The sequence below is a fragment of the Podarcis erhardii genome (genome assembly GCF_964252035.2).
Source record: "Podarcis erhardii genome assembly, chromosome: Z".
In the NCBI taxonomy this organism is placed as follows: Eukaryota; Metazoa; Chordata; class Lepidosauria; order Squamata; family Lacertidae; genus Podarcis; species Podarcis erhardii.
Genome location: NC_138504.1, coordinates 37,841,075 through 37,863,424, shown reverse-complemented (window position 1 = coordinate 37,863,424; position 22,350 = coordinate 37,841,075). Strand labels below are relative to the sequence as shown.

Sequence of the window (22,350 nt, the reverse complement as noted above, 5' to 3'; positions counted from 1 at the left end):
TTAAAAACAAAAATACTTCCTTACTATATTTCTAGACTACTGTCCATCCCTTAAGATCCCTGGTATCAAAACAACAAAACAACAGCAATCATAAACCAGTTAATGCAACCAAACATGTAAATTAACAATTATGATAACTGTATTTCTGTGGGCAAACAGAGCATTTCATTTTGATCTGGTCTCACCAGCCACTCAGCTCAGAATGTCCACCAAAGCCTGGCTGAACAGCTTAAGTCTTAAGGCAAAGGAAGGTGCCATATAAACCTCCAAGTGGAGGGAGTTCCAGATGTGGGGTGCCGCTAGTGAGAAGGTTCTATCCCATGTCACTATACAGTAGACCCAACACTCTTTAGCATATCTTAGGGCCTGTTCAGGTTGGCATAAGGAAAGATGCTTCTTCAGTTATTTGAGTCCCAGGTTTTTTAAGTAGGTACTTCATAAGTTAGCATCATTGTACCCAGTAGCATATATGCAACCAGTACAGCTCCTTTAAAATTGGTGTTGTATGGATGTGATTGGCTACACCACTTGGCGCTCTAACAGTTGCAGCATCTGGACTGTCTTCAAGGGTAGCCCCATTTGGAATGCATTGTGGCAGTCAAATTAGGAAGTTACTACATCATGAATTACTGTGGCTAGGCAGTAATACTTAAATTTAGATACCAGTAATTTAGTCAAATTTATGGCTAGTCAACCAATGTTTTTGTTGATTTAGTTGCATTTATATACAAATATGAAGCAGAATCTGGTTATGTGTGATGCTAATTGGCCTCTGTGATATTGCCAAGAACCAGGAACAGTTTAAAAATTTAATTGATAAATTTCTGGATTGAATACATGTATTCATTTCTAAGACTGTGTTGTTGAGTGGTAGTTTCAAGTTTTACATTTTTTGTATTGCCATTTTTATCTTTTGTCATTTTTGAGCTTAAGACATTTTAGACAAGCATTTGCCTGGGAAAGTTGCCTAAACGTAATCAAATAAACTATTTTCTACTCTTTGCACTGTACAACTGTCTTTTACTATCATGTCTGCATTTCTTCCCAAAAGCCATCGTGTTTCAGCCTCATTTCCTCTGCAAGCAGCAAGTTGTGGAACCCAAGCTCAAGGTTGCACCGTGAGGCTGTCTTTTTATATTATGTATCTCTTCCCTGGAAAGCCATTCCATATTGCTCTCTTTCTCCCTGCAGGCAGACAATTTGAAGGCCAAGTTGACAAAGATGGAGTCATGGTTGGAGAAACCAAATTGTGGTGTGATAAGGGCACGTTATTATTCAGCCATGCTGTGGGACACACCACGGGGTGACACTCTCCACAGCCGTTACCTGTTAAAAGGTAAAGAGATTGGGTGGGTGGGAAAGGGGTCTTCCCTTTCTGTTGGAGCACATGAAATATCTAGAAGGGACCCACCAACAGAGAATCCTCCTAATTTTCATCAAACTAGCAACTCAAGAGTGTCCTAGGATTTGCCTCAAAAAAGGTCAAGTATAAGGTCAAGTATATGTGTCTTCTTCATGTGCATTTCACATGTGTCCATCTGGTTCCACACCTTGCTCAAAAATGGGAGAGAATAGGTGACTGGCAGGCCTACAGTCTAAAAGGCACAACAAAAAGGGAAAGGAGTTGAGATTGAGGAAGACAGCAACTAGCACTGATTTTTGGTTAAAAACAGTGCTTTTCTTCTAGAAAAAGGGTTCTGGTACTCACCATGAAGTTGTTACAGTCAGTGCCACACTTTTAACCAGTGCTTTTCTTCTAGGACAAAAAAGGTGCCGGTACTGTGTACCCTTGAGAGCCCCCTGAAAGAAGCACTGGTTATAAAGTTCCCAGAGGTGTTCCTTCTGCCAGGAAGGAAGCAAACAAGCTCTAAGGAAGGCTCTAAGAAGCTACCTTAAACCATTGGGCTGCCAAGCTCATGGTTGTCTACAATGAACAGCAGCAGCTGTCTCAGGTTTCAGGCAGCCTTACCTGGAGGATTGAACTTGGGGCCTTCTGCATGCAAGGCAGATGCTCACCCACTGAGCAACAGTCCTCCTCCAGCCCTTATAATACCCTGTAGCTGGTCATTCTTTCACCAATGGATACAGCCAGGTTAGTCTCTTCCTAGTCATGATGCTCTTCCTTCGAGGCAGAGGGAGCAGCTTCCCTTGGTTCTCTGGTCAATTGCAGAGGCTAAAATGTTGTACCCTGCTGCCCTGCACTCTATGCACAATACGCTATGTACCTCTCCACTACAAAGGAGTTGATTCGATAACACCCCCCAAAAACATATCCCATAATGCTCCATATCCAGCTTTTCTCAGGCACAGCCCCAAGCATGTGAAGTAGCCATTGCAAAGAACTGTTTTTGTCCCCTGCAGGTGCCAGAGTGGCTTTCCTAGAAGAGCTTGCTGAGCTGGAGAGCCTAGTGCATGATGCAGAGAGCCGGCTGAGGAACACCAGTGAGATTATGGGCTGTGACAACCAGAGTGGCACCAAGGGCTGCCTCCTCCTCACTGACATCCTGCCCATCCTGCAGTCCACACAACAACAGATCCAGATGGCCACCGACACACTGGATGCCATGGTACCACACCGAGAGTGGGGCTGGCATGGCGCAGAATTCAAAAGCGCCCATGGGCAAAGGCACAGCTCGCCAAGTGCCAGAGATCAGCTGATCACTGTGTGCTGAAGGCTGGTCCATTAGGGAGAACAGGGCACTGCCCCACCAACCTCAGTCTGCCCTTTTCCATCCCTGCCCTTCCTGCCTTCTTACTTACAACCAGTCCAGAGGGAGGCCATGCCTGTCAGCTTTCTCCTCCTTAGTCTCAGTGTTGCCCTTAGAGAAAATAGCAGGGCTCCGCCTCTCATTGTCTCTGACTCTGCTTCCTGTTCCACCCCACCAGCCACACTGACCACCAGTGTCCAGATACCACTGTATCTGGAACTCGTAGATCACTGTCCTCTGGGCTTCACAGATCCTAACAATTGGCTGATAGTCAGAGCTTATGAAGCCTGATATACAGTACGTCTTTACCTCCTGCCTGCTTGGCATCATATCAGAAGGCGGGTGTAGAGCAGGTGAGTGTAGCGTTGCCAGAATGGCCTGGCAGGCCAAATGGGGAATCTGGCAGGCTTAATCAGACGCCTGAGCCAGAGGTTCCCCATTGATGTTCTAGCCCCACATCTTGTGTTTATGGGAAGCTTGCAAGGAGTATATTATTTTCAGAAGTGTATTGCCAGAGAAGAGGGTTTTCTCTAGAAAACCAGAGGATTTTCCCTCCTTCCCTTAAAGGAGTTTCCTGCTGAAATGTCGCCCCAGCCCACCAACTGGACCCACCAGGCACAGGAGTCTAGAGTGCTGGCCCAGAGGTATGTTTCACATATTCACAGTTGAATATATAAGTTCCAACTTAGAATGGACTAATGTGTTCACTGATTTCAGTGGGTATGAGTACAATGAAGGCTGTGTGCACACCATATGTTTAAAGCACATTCCTCTGCCCCTCCCCCCAAATCCTGAGTACTGTAGTTCACCCAATTAATCAACTAGTAGCGATTGGACATGGACGTGGGTGGCTCTGTGGGTTAAACCACAGAGCCTAGGACTTGCTGATCAGAAGGTCGGGGGTTCGAATCCCCGCAACGGGGTGAGCTCCCATTGCTTGGTTCCTGTTCCTGCCAACCTAGCAGTTTGAAAGCATGTCAAACTGCAAGTAGATAAATAAGTACCGCCCCGGCAGGAAGGTAAACGGCGTTTCCGTGCGCTGCTCTGGTTTGCCAGAAGCGGGCCACATGACCTGGAAGCTGTACGCCGGCTCCCTCGGCCAATAAAGCGAGATGAGTGCCGCAAGCCCAGAGTCGGCCACGACTGGACCTAATGGACAGGGGTCCCCTTTACCCTTTACGTAGCGTTTGGACTAGTGAGATTGCCATCAATGCCAAAGTCACTCTGTTTTCTCTCTTCTCTCCACAGCCATATGGAGGTTGCAGCCTTGGTGGAGGACACTGCCCAAAAGGCCATGCTCTTGTCCAACAAGAGCTACCACCTTCTGCAGAGTATCATAGAGGACAATGCAAACCTGGAGTTTAGGGGACAGATGGAAGAGAGGTGAGCTCTTGGGGATGTAGTCCAGCATCCTTTTCCACAGTGACCAAGTGGATGCCCAAATGCAAAGCCTGTAAACATCTGCAGCTACCATATTGTTGACCCTGAGTTACACTGTTCTCAGTTCTAGAAGGCAGGAGATACAGATATACAGTATTAGAAACATCTTAATTATTAGCCAATCAGTGCTATCCACAGCCATTTTTTCCTCTGAGCATGCAGACAAGAGTTCTCTGCCCCTCAACAAACCTTAACCTCATAGAGGAACAGATATGTTTAGACTGAAGGCAATGAGGATGCTTTCAGTCCAGCTCATCTGCTCCACAAATGTTATCTCCATCTTCATAATCATATGATTAACATCATATGAGGGACCATCATAATTTGCTTCAAGATTTGATCTAGGCAAAATGAGATGCAAAAAACAACAACAAAAACCCACCTCCTTAATTGTTTTGCTAGTATTTTCCTCTTTGATGTCAGCTTTAAATTTTGATTTCAGGGACTCTGAAATAATGACTGGGAGTTTTGAGTCAGCAAAAATGTCTCCTGGTCTTTCTCAGGAACTTCCATTCCCAGACCACATGATTGTGTATCCTGCATCAATTTTCTGTTTCTTTTGTTGCCCTATTGGCTCACAGTTTCCTTTGGCATCTTCTCACAGCTACCAGAGAATCCAAAAGGCACAGGAGGAGCTTGGCTTCCAGATGGAAGAGGCTACAGCCAAAGCTGAGGAGACTTTTGCTTCAGTCCATCAGGGCAACGTGGCAAATAACCTCACGCAGATCAGTGTCATAGAGCTGGTGAGCAGTGGGGAATAAATGTGCACTAAATACACCCCCTGCCCCTTTTCACAGGACCATGCCACATAAAAAGGGGGGGGGAGGTATGCCATGGGTTTTGGCCAATGGCAGTCCTACACAAAGTAGACCCACTGAAACCAATGGACATGGCTTATTCCTATTAGTTTCAATAGATTTACTCTGAAAAGGAGCTAGCTGAATGCAACCCAGTGACTTTGGGGTGTGGGGATGAACTTTAAGAATCTGGGGAATGGCTCTTACCTTTAAAAATGAGGTGGCAAAGGTTTTTCTCTCCCCCCCATCCCTCGTTCTTGTGAGGAGTCTATCTGGCTGTTATTGGCTGACACAGTTTCCAATTTAATTATAGTTTTCCCTGGAAACTTTACTAATACCCAGGTAGAAAACTCTTGTTCACTGATTACTTTTTATAATCTCCCATTGCTGTTTTACTAAGGGTATCATACCATTTTTACTAATTTGGTTTTATTCTATGGGGTTTTTTGTTTCATTTTTTGTATTGCCAGTTTGAAAGCCACTGAGTGGTGGCAATGCTGTAATGACAACAACAAACCATCTTGCTTGGGTCAGATCACTTAATAGAAATTAAACTTCTTCCGGCGTTTGCTCCTACAGCACCCCCTGGTTCAGCAGGCTGAAAATCTTACTCATTGTGCCAATGAACTGGAGCACCTGGCAGAACAGAATAAACACCTGGTGGCCAATGGATCTCTTATTGTAGAGGCCAAACTGGAGGGCGAGGCTCAGAGGATGAAGGAGTTGGAACAAGTGAGTTATTCTCTGCTTGGGGCTGCATCTCATTTCTAACAAGGACAATTTGCACTGGCAGGAATGACACAATTCCCTCTCTTCTTCTGCCTGCGTGTTGTTGTTTGCATTGACCAAATGGCAGCACTTGTCCACAAGAGGGTGCTGCTATACAATCCTGAAAAGTACAAAATCCCTCTCAGTGTTCTGGCTGAGCGCTGCTGTTTACATTGGGAAAATGGCAACGTGTGCCCACAAGAGGGTGCCATTCACTCCTGAGATTACAAAAACAAATCTTATAACAAAGCATCAAAATAAACTGAGAGATTAAAATGCAATCAAACTGGCTTTAAAAGAGGATTAGACAAATTCATGGAGGATGAAGGCTTTCAATATCAACTAGCCATGATGAAAATACTCTGCCTCCATGGCTGGAGGCAGTACTGCTTTTAAATACCAGTTACTGGTGCTGCTTGTGGATGGGTTTTCCACAGGTGTCCGGTTTGCCACTGTGAGACCAGGATGCTGGGCTAGATGAGCCACTGGCCTGATCCAGCAGGGCTCTTCTTGCATGCTCATGTTAGCATAATAATAATAATAATAATAATAATAATAATAATAATAATAAACTTCCCTAAACAGGGCTGCCTTCAGATGTCTTTTAAAGATAAGAAAAATGCTTATTTCCTTCACATTTGAAGGGAGGGCGTTCCACAGGGCGGGCGCCACTACCAAGAAGGCCCTCTGCCTGGTTCCCTGTAGCTTTGCTTCTCACAATGAGGGAACCACCAGAAGGCCCTCGGCACTGGACCCCAGTGTCCGGACAGAACGATGAGGGTGGAGACACTCCTTCAGGTATACAGGACTGAGGCTGTTTAGCATAACTACAATATATCTTAAAATTATATGTACTACCAGGGCTGCTGCACCAAACAGTTCTGCAGGCCTTTGGGAGGCAGAAGTGCAAGAGGGCATCAAAGGAGGGATGGAAGGAAAGAGGGACACAGGCCAGTGCTGCTCACAACACCCCTGACCATCACTCAAGGCATCCCATGGTGCCACATCACACTAGCTGAAAACCACTAAGCTAATGAATAAATAATAATCGTGCACAGAAAAGCTTTCTTTCTTACTTACTTTATATACTACCTTTCCCTCCAAGATGCTCAAGGTGGTATACATGGTTCTCCCCATTTTATCCTCACAGCAACCCTGTGAGTTAAGGTAGGTAATGGTAAAAGACCCGTGGATGGTTAGGTCCAGTCAAAGGCAACTATGGGGTGCGGCGCTCATCTTGCTTTTCAGGCCAAGGGAGCTGGCGTTTGTGAACAGAAAGCTTTCCGGATCATGTGACCAGCATGACTAAACTACTACTGGTGCACGGAGGACTGTGATGAGTGCCAGAGCACCTGGAAATGCCGTTTACCTTCCCACCACAGCGGTACCTATTTATCTACTTGCACTGGTATGCTTTCAAACTGCTAGGCTGGCAGAAAGTTAGACTGAGAGGCAGTTACTGGCCCAAGGTAATATTCATGGCTGTGTTGGAATTCAAACCCTGGTATCCCTAGTCCCAGGACAGTGCTCTAACCATTACACCTCCCTGTCTCTCAACAGAATAAAAACAACCAAATAGCAGCAGGAAAAAATAAGACAGTAATGATGTTAGTAATGGGTATATTGCTCTGAGCTGCTTTTCTTAGGCAAGTGGAAAACAAAGGAGGTCATCTGCCATGAAGAGCCCCAAAAGTGACATTGGCAAACCTAACCCATTTAATGATATTGAGCCAATGGGTAAAGCCAATCACACTGAATCCTGAAAATGACCCTCGGTTTCCCTCTCTCCCAGCTTGACTGAAAATGCTTTAGGATCAATGCCAAAATACTGACCTCATAAGATTTTCCAGGACCCTCAGCACATAGCTAAAACAAAACTTGAGGAATATTTATACAAATGAATGAGTTGGAGGAGCTGTTTTCTGGTTGCATACATGGCTTCAGCACTAATCCATTTTGCAGGCTGAGCCTCTTGGGCTTGCTGATCAAAAGGTCGGTTCCTGCGATGGGGTGAGAGCCCATTGCTCCGTCCCAGCTCCTGCCAACCTAGCAGTTCGAAAGCACGTCAAAGTGCAAGTAGATAAATAAGTACCGCTCCGGCAGGAAGGTAAACGGCGTTTCTGTGCGCTGCTCTGATTTCACCAGAAGCGGCTTAGTCATGCTGGCCATATGGCCCTGAAAAACTGTCTGCGGAAGCAGACAAACGCTGGCTCCCTCGGCCTGTAAAGCAAGATGAGCGCCGCAACCACAGAGTTGTCTGTGACTGGACTTAACTGTCAGGGATCCCTTTACCTTTACCTATGCCTACAGGAACACGTGTGAAGACCTCCCTCAATTGAGGCTTCCGCAGTGAATGGGAGAGCTCCCAGTGCACATGGTCCAAATCACCTGCATTTATAAAAAAATATATTGCTGGATCACTGTGGATGTATTTTGGGACTACTATTACAATTGTAGCCCAACCTCTTTCTTAACAACCTCCCTCCCTCCCTCCCTCCCCCTCTCTCTCTCTCTCTCTCTCTTAAGAGAATTCCTTCAAGAGCAGACTTTCAGATGTTTTCTACCTCCCCTTTCTTGCTATGATAACAAGATTGGGTAGTGCTTTTCTTGAGTACAGGGCATTTTTCTGGCAAACTTATGGATTTTCTTTTTAAAAATAATGGTGCATTTAAACAAAATCTAGGTTGCCTCCAACACTGTGCATGGAGATGGTTGGTCTTTTAGTGTGACACCACCTATACTTTGGAACTCCCTGCTGATTGACAGAAGGCGGGTACCTTCACTGTACAGTACTTAGTTTGGTACTTGCTTAAAACATTTTTGTTTAATCAAGGCTGTCCAGGTCAAGCCAACTTGTGTTTTAATCTTTTAATCCATACTGTTGTTTTTAATTATCTTGTGAATGTTTTTAATACCTATTTTTAAGTGTGTTTTATTAACAGCTTTAAAGTTTTATTTTTGTGTGTGGCTCATTAGAGGTTTTATTATAATTAAACAGAATATAAACCTTGTGAAATAAACAAATAGGCAAAACAGGTGTGGGTAGAAAACCCTGATCGTTTTTGTTTTTTGTAGCTATGGCACAGGACAAATGACGCCCACACACAGGCATCCTCATCGCTCTCAAAGGGGGAGGCTGTGCTCTCCGAAACAAAGACCTTGTTGGCTACCATGGATGGTAAGAAAAGAGTGCCTGATCAATTACTTCCATGATGAGTACACTACCTCGACTTGTATCTAGATCAGCCTTGGCCAACCTAGAACCCTCCATATGTTTTTGGACTGCAACTCCCATCGGCCCCTGTGAGGACAGCTATATCATAGAATCATAGAGTTGGAAGGGACCTTGAGGGTCATTTAGTCCAACCCCCTGCAATGCAGCAATCTCAGCTAAAGCATCCGTGGCAGATGGCCATCCAACCTCCACTTAAAAACCTCCAGGGAAGGAAAGTCCAACACCTCTCATGGGAATCTGTTCCATTATTGAACAAGTTCTTCCAGATGTTTAGTCGGAATCTCCTTTCTTGTAAATTGAAGCCGTTGGTTCAAGTCCTACCCTCCAGAGCAGGAGAAAAGAAGCTGTTGCTTTAGAAGACAATAATCAGACATCCTGACAACATGACCAGTCCAACAAAGTTGATGTTGAAGAACATTAAACTGTCTGTGTAGCAGTTACACAAATTCATGCTTACTGTTTCGTAAAGGTAGATCTTAATTCTTGTCACCCACAGAAAGGGGTTGACCTTTCTATCTCCCACCTGGGAGCTTCCCTTTCTTCTCCCAACCTCCCACCCTGGGAGAACTTCCCTTCCCTGCCTCTCACACAGGGTCCTTCACCAACTAACCATCACCTTCATTTGCATACAGTGCCCTCATTGACTCATAAAAAAGAAGAAGCAAAAACAAAGAAAAGAAAGAAAAGGAAACAGGAAGATAAAAATAATACAAGAGTGAGAAAAGAAAGGGAGAGAGACAGAGAAAGCACTTACTATTCTCAGTCTATCAGTATAGATGGATAGATAGATTCAAAGTAGAGTGGTACCTTGGGTTACATACGCTTCAGGTTACATACGCTTCAGGTTACAGACTCTGCTAACCCAGAAATAATACCTTGGGTTAAGAACTTTGCTTCAGGATGAGAACAGAAATCGGGCTCCAGCGGTGCGGTGGCAGCAGGAGGCCCCATTAGCTAAAGTGGTGCTTCAGGTTAAGAACAGTTTCAGGTTAAGGACAGACCTCCAGAACGAATTAAGTACTTAACCCGAGGTACCACTGTATTCAGTCCAGAATGATATCCATCTACAGTGGTGCCTCGCAAGACGAAAAGAATCCGTTCCGCCAGTCTCTTCGTCTAGCGGTTTTTTCGTCTTGCGAAGCAAGCCCATTAGCGGCTTAGTGGATTAGCGCTATTAGCGGCTTTTAGCGACTTAGCGGATAAGTGGCTTAGCGGCTTAGAAAAAGGGGGGGAGGGAAAAAAAGTAGGAAAAACTCGCAAGACATTTTCGTCTTGCGAAGCAAGCCCATAGGGAAATTCGTCTTGCGAAGCACCTCCAAAACGGAAAACCCTTTCATCTAGCGGGTTTTTCATCTTGCAAGGCATTCGTCTTGTGGGGCACCACTGTACTCCTCTTTCTACTAGGCAATATTTTCCCAGTCATCAGACCCAGATGCCTCAAGTTAATTCCTGTTCCCTTCCACACAGAAAGTTTAAAAGGGGTTCTCCTGTTGTTGTTGCTGCTGCTGCTGCTGCTATTGTTGTTGTTAATAAGTGCCAGCAATAGTCTTCCTCCAGTCCAGCATAACAACTTTACCTCCAAAAACTTTAACAACCCTTCCTCCATGTTGAGAAACAATAAATCCTTCACCTTTATTCACACAGTAGTCTCTCCACTATGGTCACATATTAAAACAGTAATCCATAGTTATTTGCTTATTGTATATTCATTAATTCAAGCACAGTTCAATATATTACGTTCCCATTTCTCATTGGCTGCGATTTCCATCCTAAGTTTAGCAAAAAAAAAAAAAAAAAAAAAAATCCTTCCATTTTAGCTTCTTCAAACCATACTCCCAGGTCCGATGCTCTAACCATTACACCACACTTGATCTCAATATCATAATCAGGATAACCAAGCTCTTTACTCCCTCACCATCAGGGATGAAGAGGTTAGGTGCACGTCACAAGCGCCAGTCTGCCACAAACAGGAAAATGACAGTTGTGCGGGATCGGGCAATAGCAGAGGCCCAGAAGAAGACCAGACAAGCTCAGAAGATTCTGGGAGATTCCTTTTCAGTCTCTGCTGAGGCCCAGAAAACTGCCAACAATGCAGAGTTAGTCGCGAAGGAAGGCGCTAAGGTATGAGCAGCCCACACCTGTGAAGTTTAAGGCCTACTGTTAAGTTCAGCCCACTTCTCCTGAGGGGTGAGGTCCTCTAGAGGGGCACAGGGCTTGCCTGGGTTTGGTTTCCTTTGGAAGGAGTTCCCTATGGGTTTCTCAGGGCCCCATATTATTTGTGTTCATTTACAAACACACATGTTGAGCATAGAGGCTGCAGCAGCCCACAGCACCCAGTAGGCTTCAGTGTTGAATGGGGATTTGAACCCTCAGGTCCTAGCGTGATGCTCTTAACCATGACACCACCCTAGCTTGACCCTGCCTGCTATTTCTTTTAGATTTCCCACCCCCACCTTCTAATGACCCATCCTCCTCACCTGTTTTTGTCATCCTCTTCAACAGAAGGCCCAGGACACACTCAGAGACGCAAAGTGGGAGAAAAGGCGTGTGGATAAACTTAAGGCACATGTTGCTTTGACTGTGGCAGAAGCCTCCAGGCAGAAGCGTGAGTCTGAAGAACGTGGCAATGACCTCGCTGGACCTGGACAAGTCAGTGATGCTTTGGATTCATTAACTGGAGGGGGGGAGGGTGCACTGCTAGGGTTGTTGAAGGACCATAGCTCAGGGGCAGAGGATCTCCTTTACATGCAGAATCCCCAGCATGTCCAGGCAGGGCTGGGAATGTCCCCTGCCTGAAAGCCTGGAGAGCCACTGCCAGTCAAGTGTCGGCAATACTGAACTAGATGGACCCCAGTAGTCTGACTGAGCATAGGGCAGCTTCCTGAGTTTCCTGTGGTATCCCTTTTTAAAGAACATGACCCCACTTTCCATAAATCTTTGGTTTACTCTGAATATTGTTTGTTTGCGCCAGGGATGGGGAACCTTTTCCCACCCAAGGGCTGCCTTCCTTCATATGCAGCCTTTCAGGGGCCGAATGCTGATGGTGGATGTGGTGGGTTGGGGAAAGCAAGAGGCATCATTCCAGTTCAAGGACATGTGAAATCATTAGAGAAAGGTGTAGAGTAGGGCCCGTGAGAGGTGTGGCCTGGGCACAGTCCCAATGGCCAGATAGGGAAGCCTGCAGGATCCACTTTTGCCCCCTGGCTCTGAGGTTCCCAATTTTACAACATGTGCTCCATGTCTTACGTTGTTATATCTCTAGAGCCATATCCATGGACTAATCGCCTATTTCAGGGTGAGGGCACCTTTTGCAACCCAATGGCTGCATTCCTTTGTGGGGAACTTTTGGGGGTAGGGGCCTACACGCCAGTGGTGGATGTGGCCAGAGGCAAAACTGGGCAGAGCCATGGATGTGACCTGTGCCTTTGTCAGGAGATTACATACTAGTGATCCAAAAACCAGAGGTTTGGACACACACACGCCATACATCTTTCCATCCAGGCAAGCAAGAGGCACGATCACAGTTTAAGGATGCATTCCAGGGAGGCAAAAGCACTTGGAGAGGTTGCAGAGAATGCCTGGAGATGGGTTTGTGGCAAGAAGGGCAGGGCAGGGCCTCAGGAGAGCCCCAAGAGCTGGATAGGGACAGGCCTAGAGGGTTGCTTTTTCCTCTGGGCCCGAGATTCTCCAGCCCTGACCAGGACACTGTCGCATGTGTCAAGGGGTTAAAGTATACCTTTGTGGCCCCTGCCAATCCTACAATTCTAATGCACAGACAATCTCATTGGAAGGTTGCAGCGGAGATGAACGATCTTGAGAAGAGCCTCCGAAATGCCCAGGGCTCCTTGGAGATGGACATTGCGGCGCTGAACAGCCTGCTCACCAGTCTCGGTGAGCAACCGACACTACTTGGCTGTTTTCATTTCCATTGAGTGTGTTGTGAGAATAGTTGGTTGCAAGCAATTCAAGGAAGCACAATGAACCTCATAAGTCCAGAGAACAAGGCCGGCCCTGTTGTTAGGCAGAATGAAATGAATGCATCAAGCGGCTGATGGGGATGGCAAAGAGCAGCAGGGAATGGCAGAGCTGTGTGTGGCCTGTGGCCTGCCCTGGCTTTGTCCATCTGCAGGTGCAGTTTGGATTCAAACTGCTTCTGCAAAGGTGCTCACCGTCTATGTTGAGCTTTATAACGTCAGGTGATTGACAGGTCGGCAGCCCCACCCACCTGCCATAGTTGGTTTACAGGGTGTGTGTAGGAGAATGAAAGATCTGGCATGCCCGTCAGATCCAATTCCTTGCTCCTGCAGTAGCATCCTGGGCACACCTGTGATGCAGCTGAAAGCTCAGCACTTTGTGTGCCAACCACAAGAGGGCAGCCTTTCCTGTAAAACTGGTCACCTTCTTTTCATAACGGTTTCTAAGAACTACAGTGAACTTTAATCCTAATGTTGCAATCAATAGCCTTTGGGGATTAATGAGTGTTTGCCAAATGCTGTGCCTTGAACAAAAGCCTGGCAGGTAGAAATTAAGCAGGCAGACCTCTCCCCTGCCACCAGGTCCATGACGGGCAAAGCTTTCTGCTCACAAGGCTGTGGTTAAGGGCTCTGAGGGATATCTCAGCAGGAGACTCTTAATTTCAGGCAAAAGATTCCTGCATCACAGGGGGTTGGACTAGATGACCCTTGGGGGTCCCTTCCAACTCTACAATTTTATGAGCCTATGAGACAGAATAAATCAGGGACTCTAAGATACCTGAGCCTTACTTAAAGCTGCAGTATATTTTACAGATTTATTATTTATTATTATTATCCAATGCTAAAAGACGCATGTCAGTTGAGCAAAGTGTATGGAAAGGTGCCCAGCTTTTATGTTAGAGAGGTGTTTTTTTAATCCTTTAGAAAACACATAAACTGCTTGATCAAAAAGGTTCTCCAAAAAAAAATTGGTGCAAAACACAGCTAAACTCAGCAGTCCAATGAAAGACAAGCATACCTAAAACCATCATCATTGAAACAAATATATTTCAAAAACCCAAATCTATGGAGAGCCATCATTATTAAAATCCAAGATAAAAACCAATAAAGCTTTTAAAACACCTATAGGAAATATAGATTGCATATCTAGGTACAAAAAAAGTTTTCAACAAGTGTCTACAACAATATAGTTAGGGGGTATCTGTCTATTGCCACCTGGGAATTTTAGGAACAAGGCAGAAGTTGCAGGATTGAGTCCAACTAAGTCTGAGGGCTTATCCACACTTACCTTTTGCCTCACTCTTTCTAGGCACAGTTCTGCGCTCAAAAGCTCAGTTTCTTGTGGGTCGTCCCCCCCCCCGGCGGATTGCCATTTGCTCCACTTGACCTTTAAGGAGTGGATTTTTGCAGGTAAAGCTCTGGAGCAGGACAGGCAGCACTCAGAGCAAAGCACACTCTGTGCCTGGAAAGAACAGAGGAAAGTTAAGTGTGGATAAGCCTTTACTCAGAGTAAGCCCATTGAAAACTAATGGACCAAAGTCAGTCATGTCCATGAACTACAGTGGATCCACTTATGAGGAACGGCTAAGGGAGCTGGGCATGTTTAGCCTGGAGAAGAGGAGGTTAAGGGGTGATATGATAGCTATGTTCAAATATATAAAAGGATGTCACATAGAGGAGGGAGAAAGGTTGTTTTCTGCTGCTCCAGAGAAGCGGACACGGAGCAATGGCTCCAAACTACAAGAAAGAAGATTCCACCTAAACATTAGGAAGAACTTCCTGACAGTAAGAGCTGTTCGACAGTGGAATTTGCTGCCAAGGAGTGTGGTGGAGTCTCCTTCTTTGGAGGTCTTTAAGCAGAGGCTTGACAACCATATGTCAGGAGTGCTCTGATGGTGTTTCCTGCTTGGCAGGGGGTTGGACTCGATGGCCCTTGTGGTCTCTTCCAACTCTATGATTCTATGATTCACTTTGTGTAGGACTAACTTTAGATATGATCCTGCTTTGAGGAGTTTCAAGGGAAAGAGAGTTCATGAATAGAGGTTTCATTTATACCTCTTGCTAGGATTGCAACCTGAGAGGGGAAGCTTTGTGCCTTTTAAGTAGCTGCAATCGCTGGCAGAGGTTCACCAGGTCCCATCACCACATTCTCAGGAGCTCTTGTCAGAAAAAGATGCAGAGAACCGCACTCTTGCAGGGTAAGGGGTGGTGAAGGTGAACCAAACAGTTTAAAACAAATTGGCTTTCATTTGTAAAGTGTGTGTTGGGGGGGGGTGCATCCATAGTGGTGCTCAGTCACAGTTCTGCCAGTACAAGGATTTCTGTTTGTACAACAGGACTTTCCCCTCTGCTCCCCCTCCCCACACATCCTCTACTAAACTTATTCCAGGGGTTTCCCCAATTAAATATACTCAGAGTTGCAAAGTGATTTCATGCTCTTTATTCAGCTCATAGTGGTGAGGAGGGGATGAAAGTCCCCTCAAAGTATCTGCTTTACATACATTATTTACACAATGGGCTGCACGTGATTGGCTAATTCTGGAATTCTCCTGTAGGCCAATCAGGTTGTGGATTCACTTCTATCTGGAGCTGGATTGGGTGGCTCCTGCCGACCAATCATACTGCTGCATTGTTCTAGGACCAATCAGACTGCTGCATTCTGAATCCTATTGTTCTAGGACCAATCAGACTGCTGCATTTTGGATCCTATTGTTCTAGGACCAATCAGACTGCTGCAGTTTGGATCCTATTCAACACAGTACATAACACCCAATCCTCTGGAGATAGGGAAGAGAGGGTCAGGATGTGGGGGGGGGGAGTGGGGGGGAGACCCATGGTGTAAGTGGAAATCTTCGCACTAGCAGGACATATTAGTTGGATACCCCGCTTTATGCTCAGGGAATATGTTTCTTTCCTGTCTATTATGATGCTTTAAATGTGGATCTTCCTTGCATTTTTCTATTGGATCTTCAGGAGCAATGTTTCATTTTTATATTTGGCCATGTTTTATTTTAGCATATTATCAGATTTTAGTTGACGTTTTAAAGTAGTAAACTGCTTGGGGTGAGGGCAGAGAATGCGAAGTGGTATAGAAATGATTGAAATAAATAATAATACATAAATGTGTTTCTCTTTCCTATTCCCCCCCCCACCTTGACCCCATTCCCTGGCTAGGCAACATAGACCACAGTGCTCTGTCAGAAGCTGCACTGAACTTGAGCCAAATCCAGCTGGAGCACTTGCAGTCAAACCTGGCGGGATCTGGCGCCCTGGGCCAGCAGCTGAGCACCTTGCAGCATGAGGCTGAAACCCAGAGGAAGAGGATCGAGGCCTTCGAGAGGGACTTGGCGGAGATCCAGAGCGACAAGCAGAACCTGGAATCCATTCTCCAGAGCCTGCCTAGCAGCTGCTCCAGCAGGAAGTGACATGGCCTCCTTAAAAGTGCTCCAGAGCACCATCCCTGGCAGCACAAGGAACTGAAGGCTTAAGGAACATGGCGCGGAGGGAGGGAAAGATGGAAGAAGGTCACTGCCATGGAGGAAATGTCAAGATGTAGGAGGGATTTGATTCAGTTCGCAGTTAAAGGCAAATCTATCCCACTCCGCTTTCTGAAACAATATGCAAACTGAAACACAGCCACCCTCCCAAAATTCACACTTCTCCAAACTTTGCAGTGCAGTTCTCCAGCCAAGTAATGTGTACAAAAATGCACAAGCTTGGGAGTAAAGTGTGCCTAGGAATGCATGTACAGTAGTACCTCCAGTTACGTAACCCTCTGGTTTCGTAAACTTCGGGATGCGAAAGCGGCAAACCCAGAAGTATTTGCCCGGGTTTTGCCGCACGCACATGCGCAGAAGCGGTCCTCAGGTTGCGGAAACTTTGGGATCCTACCGGACCTCTGGAACAGATCCCGTCCGCAACTGGAGGTACCACTGTATTGGTGAAAATAACATACAGCAGTGCATTGTATTAGGGAAGATTAGTTTGCAAAAATGTGCATGTTAGGGAGAAATTTGTACTAAAATGCCAATGAGCTTTCACAAGGACTTTAAAATAAATTGCAGACTGGTGTGGAAATGCGGAGAACTGAACTGGAAGAAAGAGAAAGGGAGAAAATCCAAAATTGCCAGATCCGCCCATTTCCTAAGGAGATGTTCCCATGGACAGACATTGACAAATGAGTCTAAAGGGGGGGGGGGCAGAACAGAATGTTATGTAAGTTTAACAGTGTACAGATGATAGCGTTGAACCCTGCAAATAGTATTCAAATTCTTTTATGAATTTCACCAGTCTTGTCCTTATGGTTGGTTGGGGGTTTTTTTGCAGCAATAAGTAAAACCTTAAACAAAATATAAAAAGTTTAAATCCTCAGGAAGACAAGTTCAGTGGTGTTTCTGTACATCATTTTTGGGACTCTGCCATTGTCTTAGGTCAAAACCAGTTTTGCAGGTCTTTACAGAGCTTCAGACTGTATTGTGGAAAAGCCAAAAACTAACGCCCTATAAATACGATAAACACTTTTGTCATTAAATGGTGGACATCTGATGGATGGCACCCATGGCAGATAGTACAATTTCTTCCAGTTACTATGCTTGCAGTTTTGGAGCTGTTTTTACAGATTTTCACTCTTTTCCTCCCTACCCTCTGCCCCAAAACATGTAGCCCTTAAAAAGGGAGTATAAATATGCAATTTCCCATAGCCATGGAATTGACTGAAACAGAAGTTGCGTGATTGACTGAACCTAAATATGCCATGCAACCTGGTCTAGTTTATTTCTACTGCTCCACTGATTTAGAGTGGGGGTGTGAGGGGAGCAGCTGCAATAAAGAAGGATGGGGACAACCCTCTTCAGCAAGTCTTCTTCCCTTTCTTCCCATTACCTTGTCAAAATATCAGTTCCTTGGATCAGAGCTAACAACACAGAACTGGTGAAAAAGAAGATTGTCCCATTGCATGGCAGAAATAACTGTCTGTAAACAGCCTCTGTCAGTCCTTTTCCATCCAACAGTTCACTTCGCCACAGAATTTCTGCCTGCAATGGAGGCTGGCCTATTTGGGTGAATGGGACTCTGCCCAACCAACCTCAGTCTGCTCCCCACCGGACCTCACTTGGTTGCATTTTTCCTTGCCTCCAATCCAGCAGGTGGCTCTTCCTGTTTTAGGTTTCTCTTCAGTTTCAGTGTTGCCCTTGTAGAATTCTGCAGGGATAAAGATGAGGGAAGTACTAGAATTAGCTGGCTGTGTCTGTCATTGACTCTGGCTCCACCTTGTGTTGGGCTTCCTGCGTTCTGCCCTAGCAGTTGCAGTGGGCACCAGCCACCATTTCTTCTCTCTGACCTTTGACCTGAGGACTCATTAGTCTGGTTATAATGCCAGCCTTTGCAGTCCACAGATGACAATGGGCCATCAAATGGGTTTCAAACAGGTGCTTTTATTCCAACTCATTTCTTTCAAATAGAAAGCCTTTGTAAATACATCATTTGGAAAATTCTCCGCCCAATACCCAGCTCCTCCCGCTCTGAGCAGCCCTGCCAAGAAGTCTCCACAGGGCTCACTCACAACAGCCTCAGGTTCACTTTCCAAGTAGAGATGGGAATATCCCCTGCCTGAATCTGTGAAGAGCTGCTGCATGTCCATTCAATGAGCCAGATGGACTAATGGTGCAATTCAGTAATAAGGCAGCTTCCTGTGTTTCCATTTAATTCGGTCCTTGCATGCACAAGTTCGCAAGTTCAATCTTGAGAGAAGGCTGGGAGAGAACCCTCTCTGGAACCCTGCAATGAGGCTGCCAGTCAGTGTAAACAGACCAATGCTCTCTCTCTGTTTAAGGCAGCTTCTTGCCTTCCCACATGCAGCAATGCACATGCATACCTTGTATAGCTGGTCCACTTTGAAATATTAGGAGTTAAGGGAAAGGGCATTCAGGGCCCTGAGATCATCGAACCCCAAGCATGCAGGATTATTGAATCACACATTATTCACAAAACGTTTCCTGGAATGTGTTGTCTTATTTTGGGAGGGGGGAGGAACTAAGTCCATTGTGATTCCTTCTTCCTTTCCCTGCCTCAAGGACAGTTTTCCAAAAGCAAACAGTGTTGCAAAACACAACAAACAGAACATTGGATTATCGCACAAGCAGATTCTGGTTTGAAGGGAAGCAGTCTCTTTGTTGCTTATGGGTTGGCCTCCAGAGGGAAATTACTAACACTTTGAAATCCTTACACAAGCAGTGTTACAGCTGGCTTGTTTGTCCTGCTCTGGAGGAGCCAAGGTCAGAGTCCGCCTCCAAACCTGTGTTACAATAGCCTACCTGGGATTTTGGCAAGTGCTAGCAGGTCTTTGCTGTCTGACATTCCGCCCAGTGAAAATACAAGGTAAGACTCTAGTCCTCATGATTCTAAATAGAGACATGGGCAGCTGCCTTGTACAGAGCCAGACAATTTGTCCATCAAGCTCAGTATCATCTACACCAGTGTTTCCCAAACTCGGGTCCCCAGCTGCTTTTGGACTACCATTTCCATCATCCCTGACCATTGGTCCTGCTAGCTAGCGATGATGGGAATTGTAGTCCAAAACAGCTAGAGACCCAAGTTTGGGAAACCCTGGTCTACACTGACTGGCAGTGGCTCTCAGGGATTTGGGGCAGGGGTCTTTCTCAGCCCTACCTGGAGATGCCAGGGATTAAACCTGTGATCAGCATGGTTTCTGTTTGTCATTGTTTATATTAATTACATAAAACACTTCCACCCTGTAATAAAGGTGCACACACATAGCAAGCCACACTCCACAGAAAACCAATCCTTCACCTTCAAAATTAGGAAATATTCCCTGAAAAAAATAGACTATTTTAGTACACAGAACAATCCTGAAGCCATATTGGCTCTCTTAATGTCCCCAGATATTTTCCCTGCAGTAAAAGGAAGTATGTTGGAAAAACCTTTCCCATATAAATTCTTCAAATCTTGTCAAAGGAGCATATTTTATGTATGAATAGGGGAGGTCTGTGACAATGGTTTCAGGAACCAGGATATTTAAAATTTCAAAAGAGTGCCCCAGAGTGGCCAGGATAAGGCAATCAGCAAGCATTATCAGGTCTGAGAAAGGAGACAAGTCATGCACTCCTTGTATAATGCTTTTGGGTGGTCTTTGGCTTAAGGGGTTGGGCAACTTCTAAAGCCTTTAAAAGACGTTTGGGATCCACCTTTGTTCTAGGTCCTCACCTCCTTGCAAGGGGTGAGGGGAACTGTTGCTACAGAAAATAAATATATTCATTGCTTTCTTCTGCTGGTTCCTGCCTCCATCCATTCTTCTCTGATAATGGACAGAGGTGATACAAAGTCCTTCGGGAGTTAGGCTGTAAAAGCCAACCCCAAATTTTCATATAACGACACTATTAATTCTACATGAATACAGTTTGCATACAGTTCAGATCCCATTTGGTTCATAATCTCTACTGTTGGTTTGTTGGCACTCGGTTCCTACCTGTTTAGAATGTACTAATTGTCCATCCAGAAATAAAGTTCCCGGTCCTCATGATTCTGAATGGCAACATTGGGAAGAACTGCCTTATGCAGAATCAGACCCCTTGCTGCATCTAGCTCAGTACCATCAGCACTGACAGGCAGCAGCTCTTCAAGGCCTCAGGCAGGCCCTATCCAGAGATGCTGAAGACTGAACTGCAGACTTCCAGGTACTCTAACTTTCGAGCTACAGCCATTGCCTTCTCTGGTTCTTTAAGGCAAGCTGATGAACCCTTAGCACCGCTCACTCCAGAGATGAAGCAACAGCCAGGTATGTGGTGCTCTCCCAAAGAAGATGACATCCATACCTGAGAAACAGGAGTCTTGGGGGAGCATTGGGTTGTGTGTGGTCTGACTCAGCCACTAGGGTTCCATTAACATGAGGGACCGGGCCAGGTGGGGAGAGGCTGCCAACCCCTCCCTTTGTTTCTGGCGAAGACACCAGGCCCAAAGAGGAAGGTCACTACATAATGGGTGTTTGGGAGCCTCTCCAGTGGTGATTCAGAACCTTGGCTTGGCCAACATGGGTGGCGGCCTTTTGGAAGGGCCTCACCTCAAATGAGTATTTGAAGCAAAATCTATTCCCAGAGACTTGAGGGGAGAATTAAAAAAACAAGACAGAGCTGGTTTAGGCAGATTCTTTATTATTTTCGTTATGTATACAAGCATCCATGTTATTATCCTTTATTTATAGCACATAGGGAGGATCCTCTCTTTAAATCCCCCCCAAAACCCCTGGAGTAGGGTAAGAGGAGCTGGGAGCCACCACTTAAATTTGTCACAAATTTGCCTCATAGCAAGGGGCGCTGCACTCTGCACGTGCGTAGAATTATCTATCCATCCATCTATGTTTGTATTCATTCATATAACAGGTTCTGGCACCAGCATCCTTTGTATCCTTTGGCAACTGAGGTAAGAACATAACAAAATAATATACAAGCCCCGAAGCCGCATCAGGTTGGAGGCCCAACCGGTCCAGCATCTTCTTTTCACAATGGCTAACCAGATGGCCAGATGGGGATCCTGAAAGCAGGACCCAAGCATAGCTGTCAACCTTCCCTTTTTTGTGGGAAATTCCCTTATTCCAGCGCTGTTTCCCACCATTTCCTGCTGCTATCCTGTATTGTTATATATCCCGTGGACTGTCTCCAGGACAGGTGAGGCTGCTGATCCCTTATTTTCAAATCCGAAAGTTGACAGCTATGGACCCAAGTGCAGCAGTACTACTTTCCACACTGGCAGTTCCTAGCAGTAATTGCTGTTCAGAACCATATTGCCTCCTTTGACAGTGGAGGTTATCTCGATTAAGGTACCACCTGCCCCTTTGCTCCTTTAGCCAGCACTCTGATCTGATAAGGGCTGTGCCTTTGGATCAGGGAGACACCATTTAAGTTTCCCATAATGCTCCTGACAGTTCTGAAATGAACTGATCCTGAGCAAGTTACTCAGTTCAGGGAGACTTCAGTGTGAAGCCCATAGGCCTCCAGGGAAGCCCCATTAAAAATCAGAATCCCGATCCTGCATAGGTGCCTGGAACCCTTGGGCTCTCCCACGGTTTGCAGATTGGAGTAGTTTGGGTGTTTTGTTTTTTGGGGGGGAGAGGCAGAGACAGGCAGTGTGGTGCAGTGGTTAGAGTGCCAAACTACGGTAAGTCTTGGGTTCAAATCCCCTACCTGGTCTTAAAACTCACTGCATGACCTTGGAAGCCGGTCACTGCGTCTCAGCCTAACCTACCTCACGGGGTTGTTGCGTGGGGAATTAAACCAGGAAGGCGGGAGCCATGAGCGCAGCCCCCTGGAGCTCCTCGGGAGCGGGGGAAAAGCGGCACATCAACGCTACGAACAAACCAGTGAACAAACCGAATGGTGTGGCGTTGCATTGTCTGTTCTCTGTGCAAGGAAAGGGTT

At 45.8% G+C, this 22,350-nt stretch overlaps 1 protein-coding gene across 2 annotated transcripts in view; it reads left to right on the top strand.

Moving 5' to 3' along the window:
• LAMC3 (laminin subunit gamma 3) overlaps window positions 1–17,774 on the top strand; it is a 68,786-nt gene extending 51,012 nt beyond the window's left edge. For both annotated transcript variants that reach the window (XM_081848463.1, XM_081848464.1), the window contains 11 exons: window positions 1,192–1,336; window positions 2,362–2,567; window positions 3,276–3,352; window positions 3,957–4,091; window positions 4,753–4,891; window positions 5,525–5,677; window positions 8,789–8,891; window positions 10,870–11,069; window positions 11,451–11,597; window positions 12,740–12,839; window positions 16,097–17,774. In XM_081848463.1, coding sequence (XP_081704589.1) covers window positions 1,192–1,336; window positions 2,362–2,567; window positions 3,276–3,352; window positions 3,957–4,091; window positions 4,753–4,891; window positions 5,525–5,677; window positions 8,789–8,891; window positions 10,870–11,069; window positions 11,451–11,597; window positions 12,740–12,839; window positions 16,097–16,347 — 1,656 coding nt within the window. In that variant the 3' untranslated portion in view covers window positions 16,348–17,774. The remainder of the gene's footprint in view (window positions 1–1,191; window positions 1,337–2,361; window positions 2,568–3,275; window positions 3,353–3,956; window positions 4,092–4,752; window positions 4,892–5,524; window positions 5,678–8,788; window positions 8,892–10,869; window positions 11,070–11,450; window positions 11,598–12,739; window positions 12,840–16,096) is intronic.
• The last annotated feature ends 4,576 nt before the right edge of the window (window positions 17,775–22,350 follow it).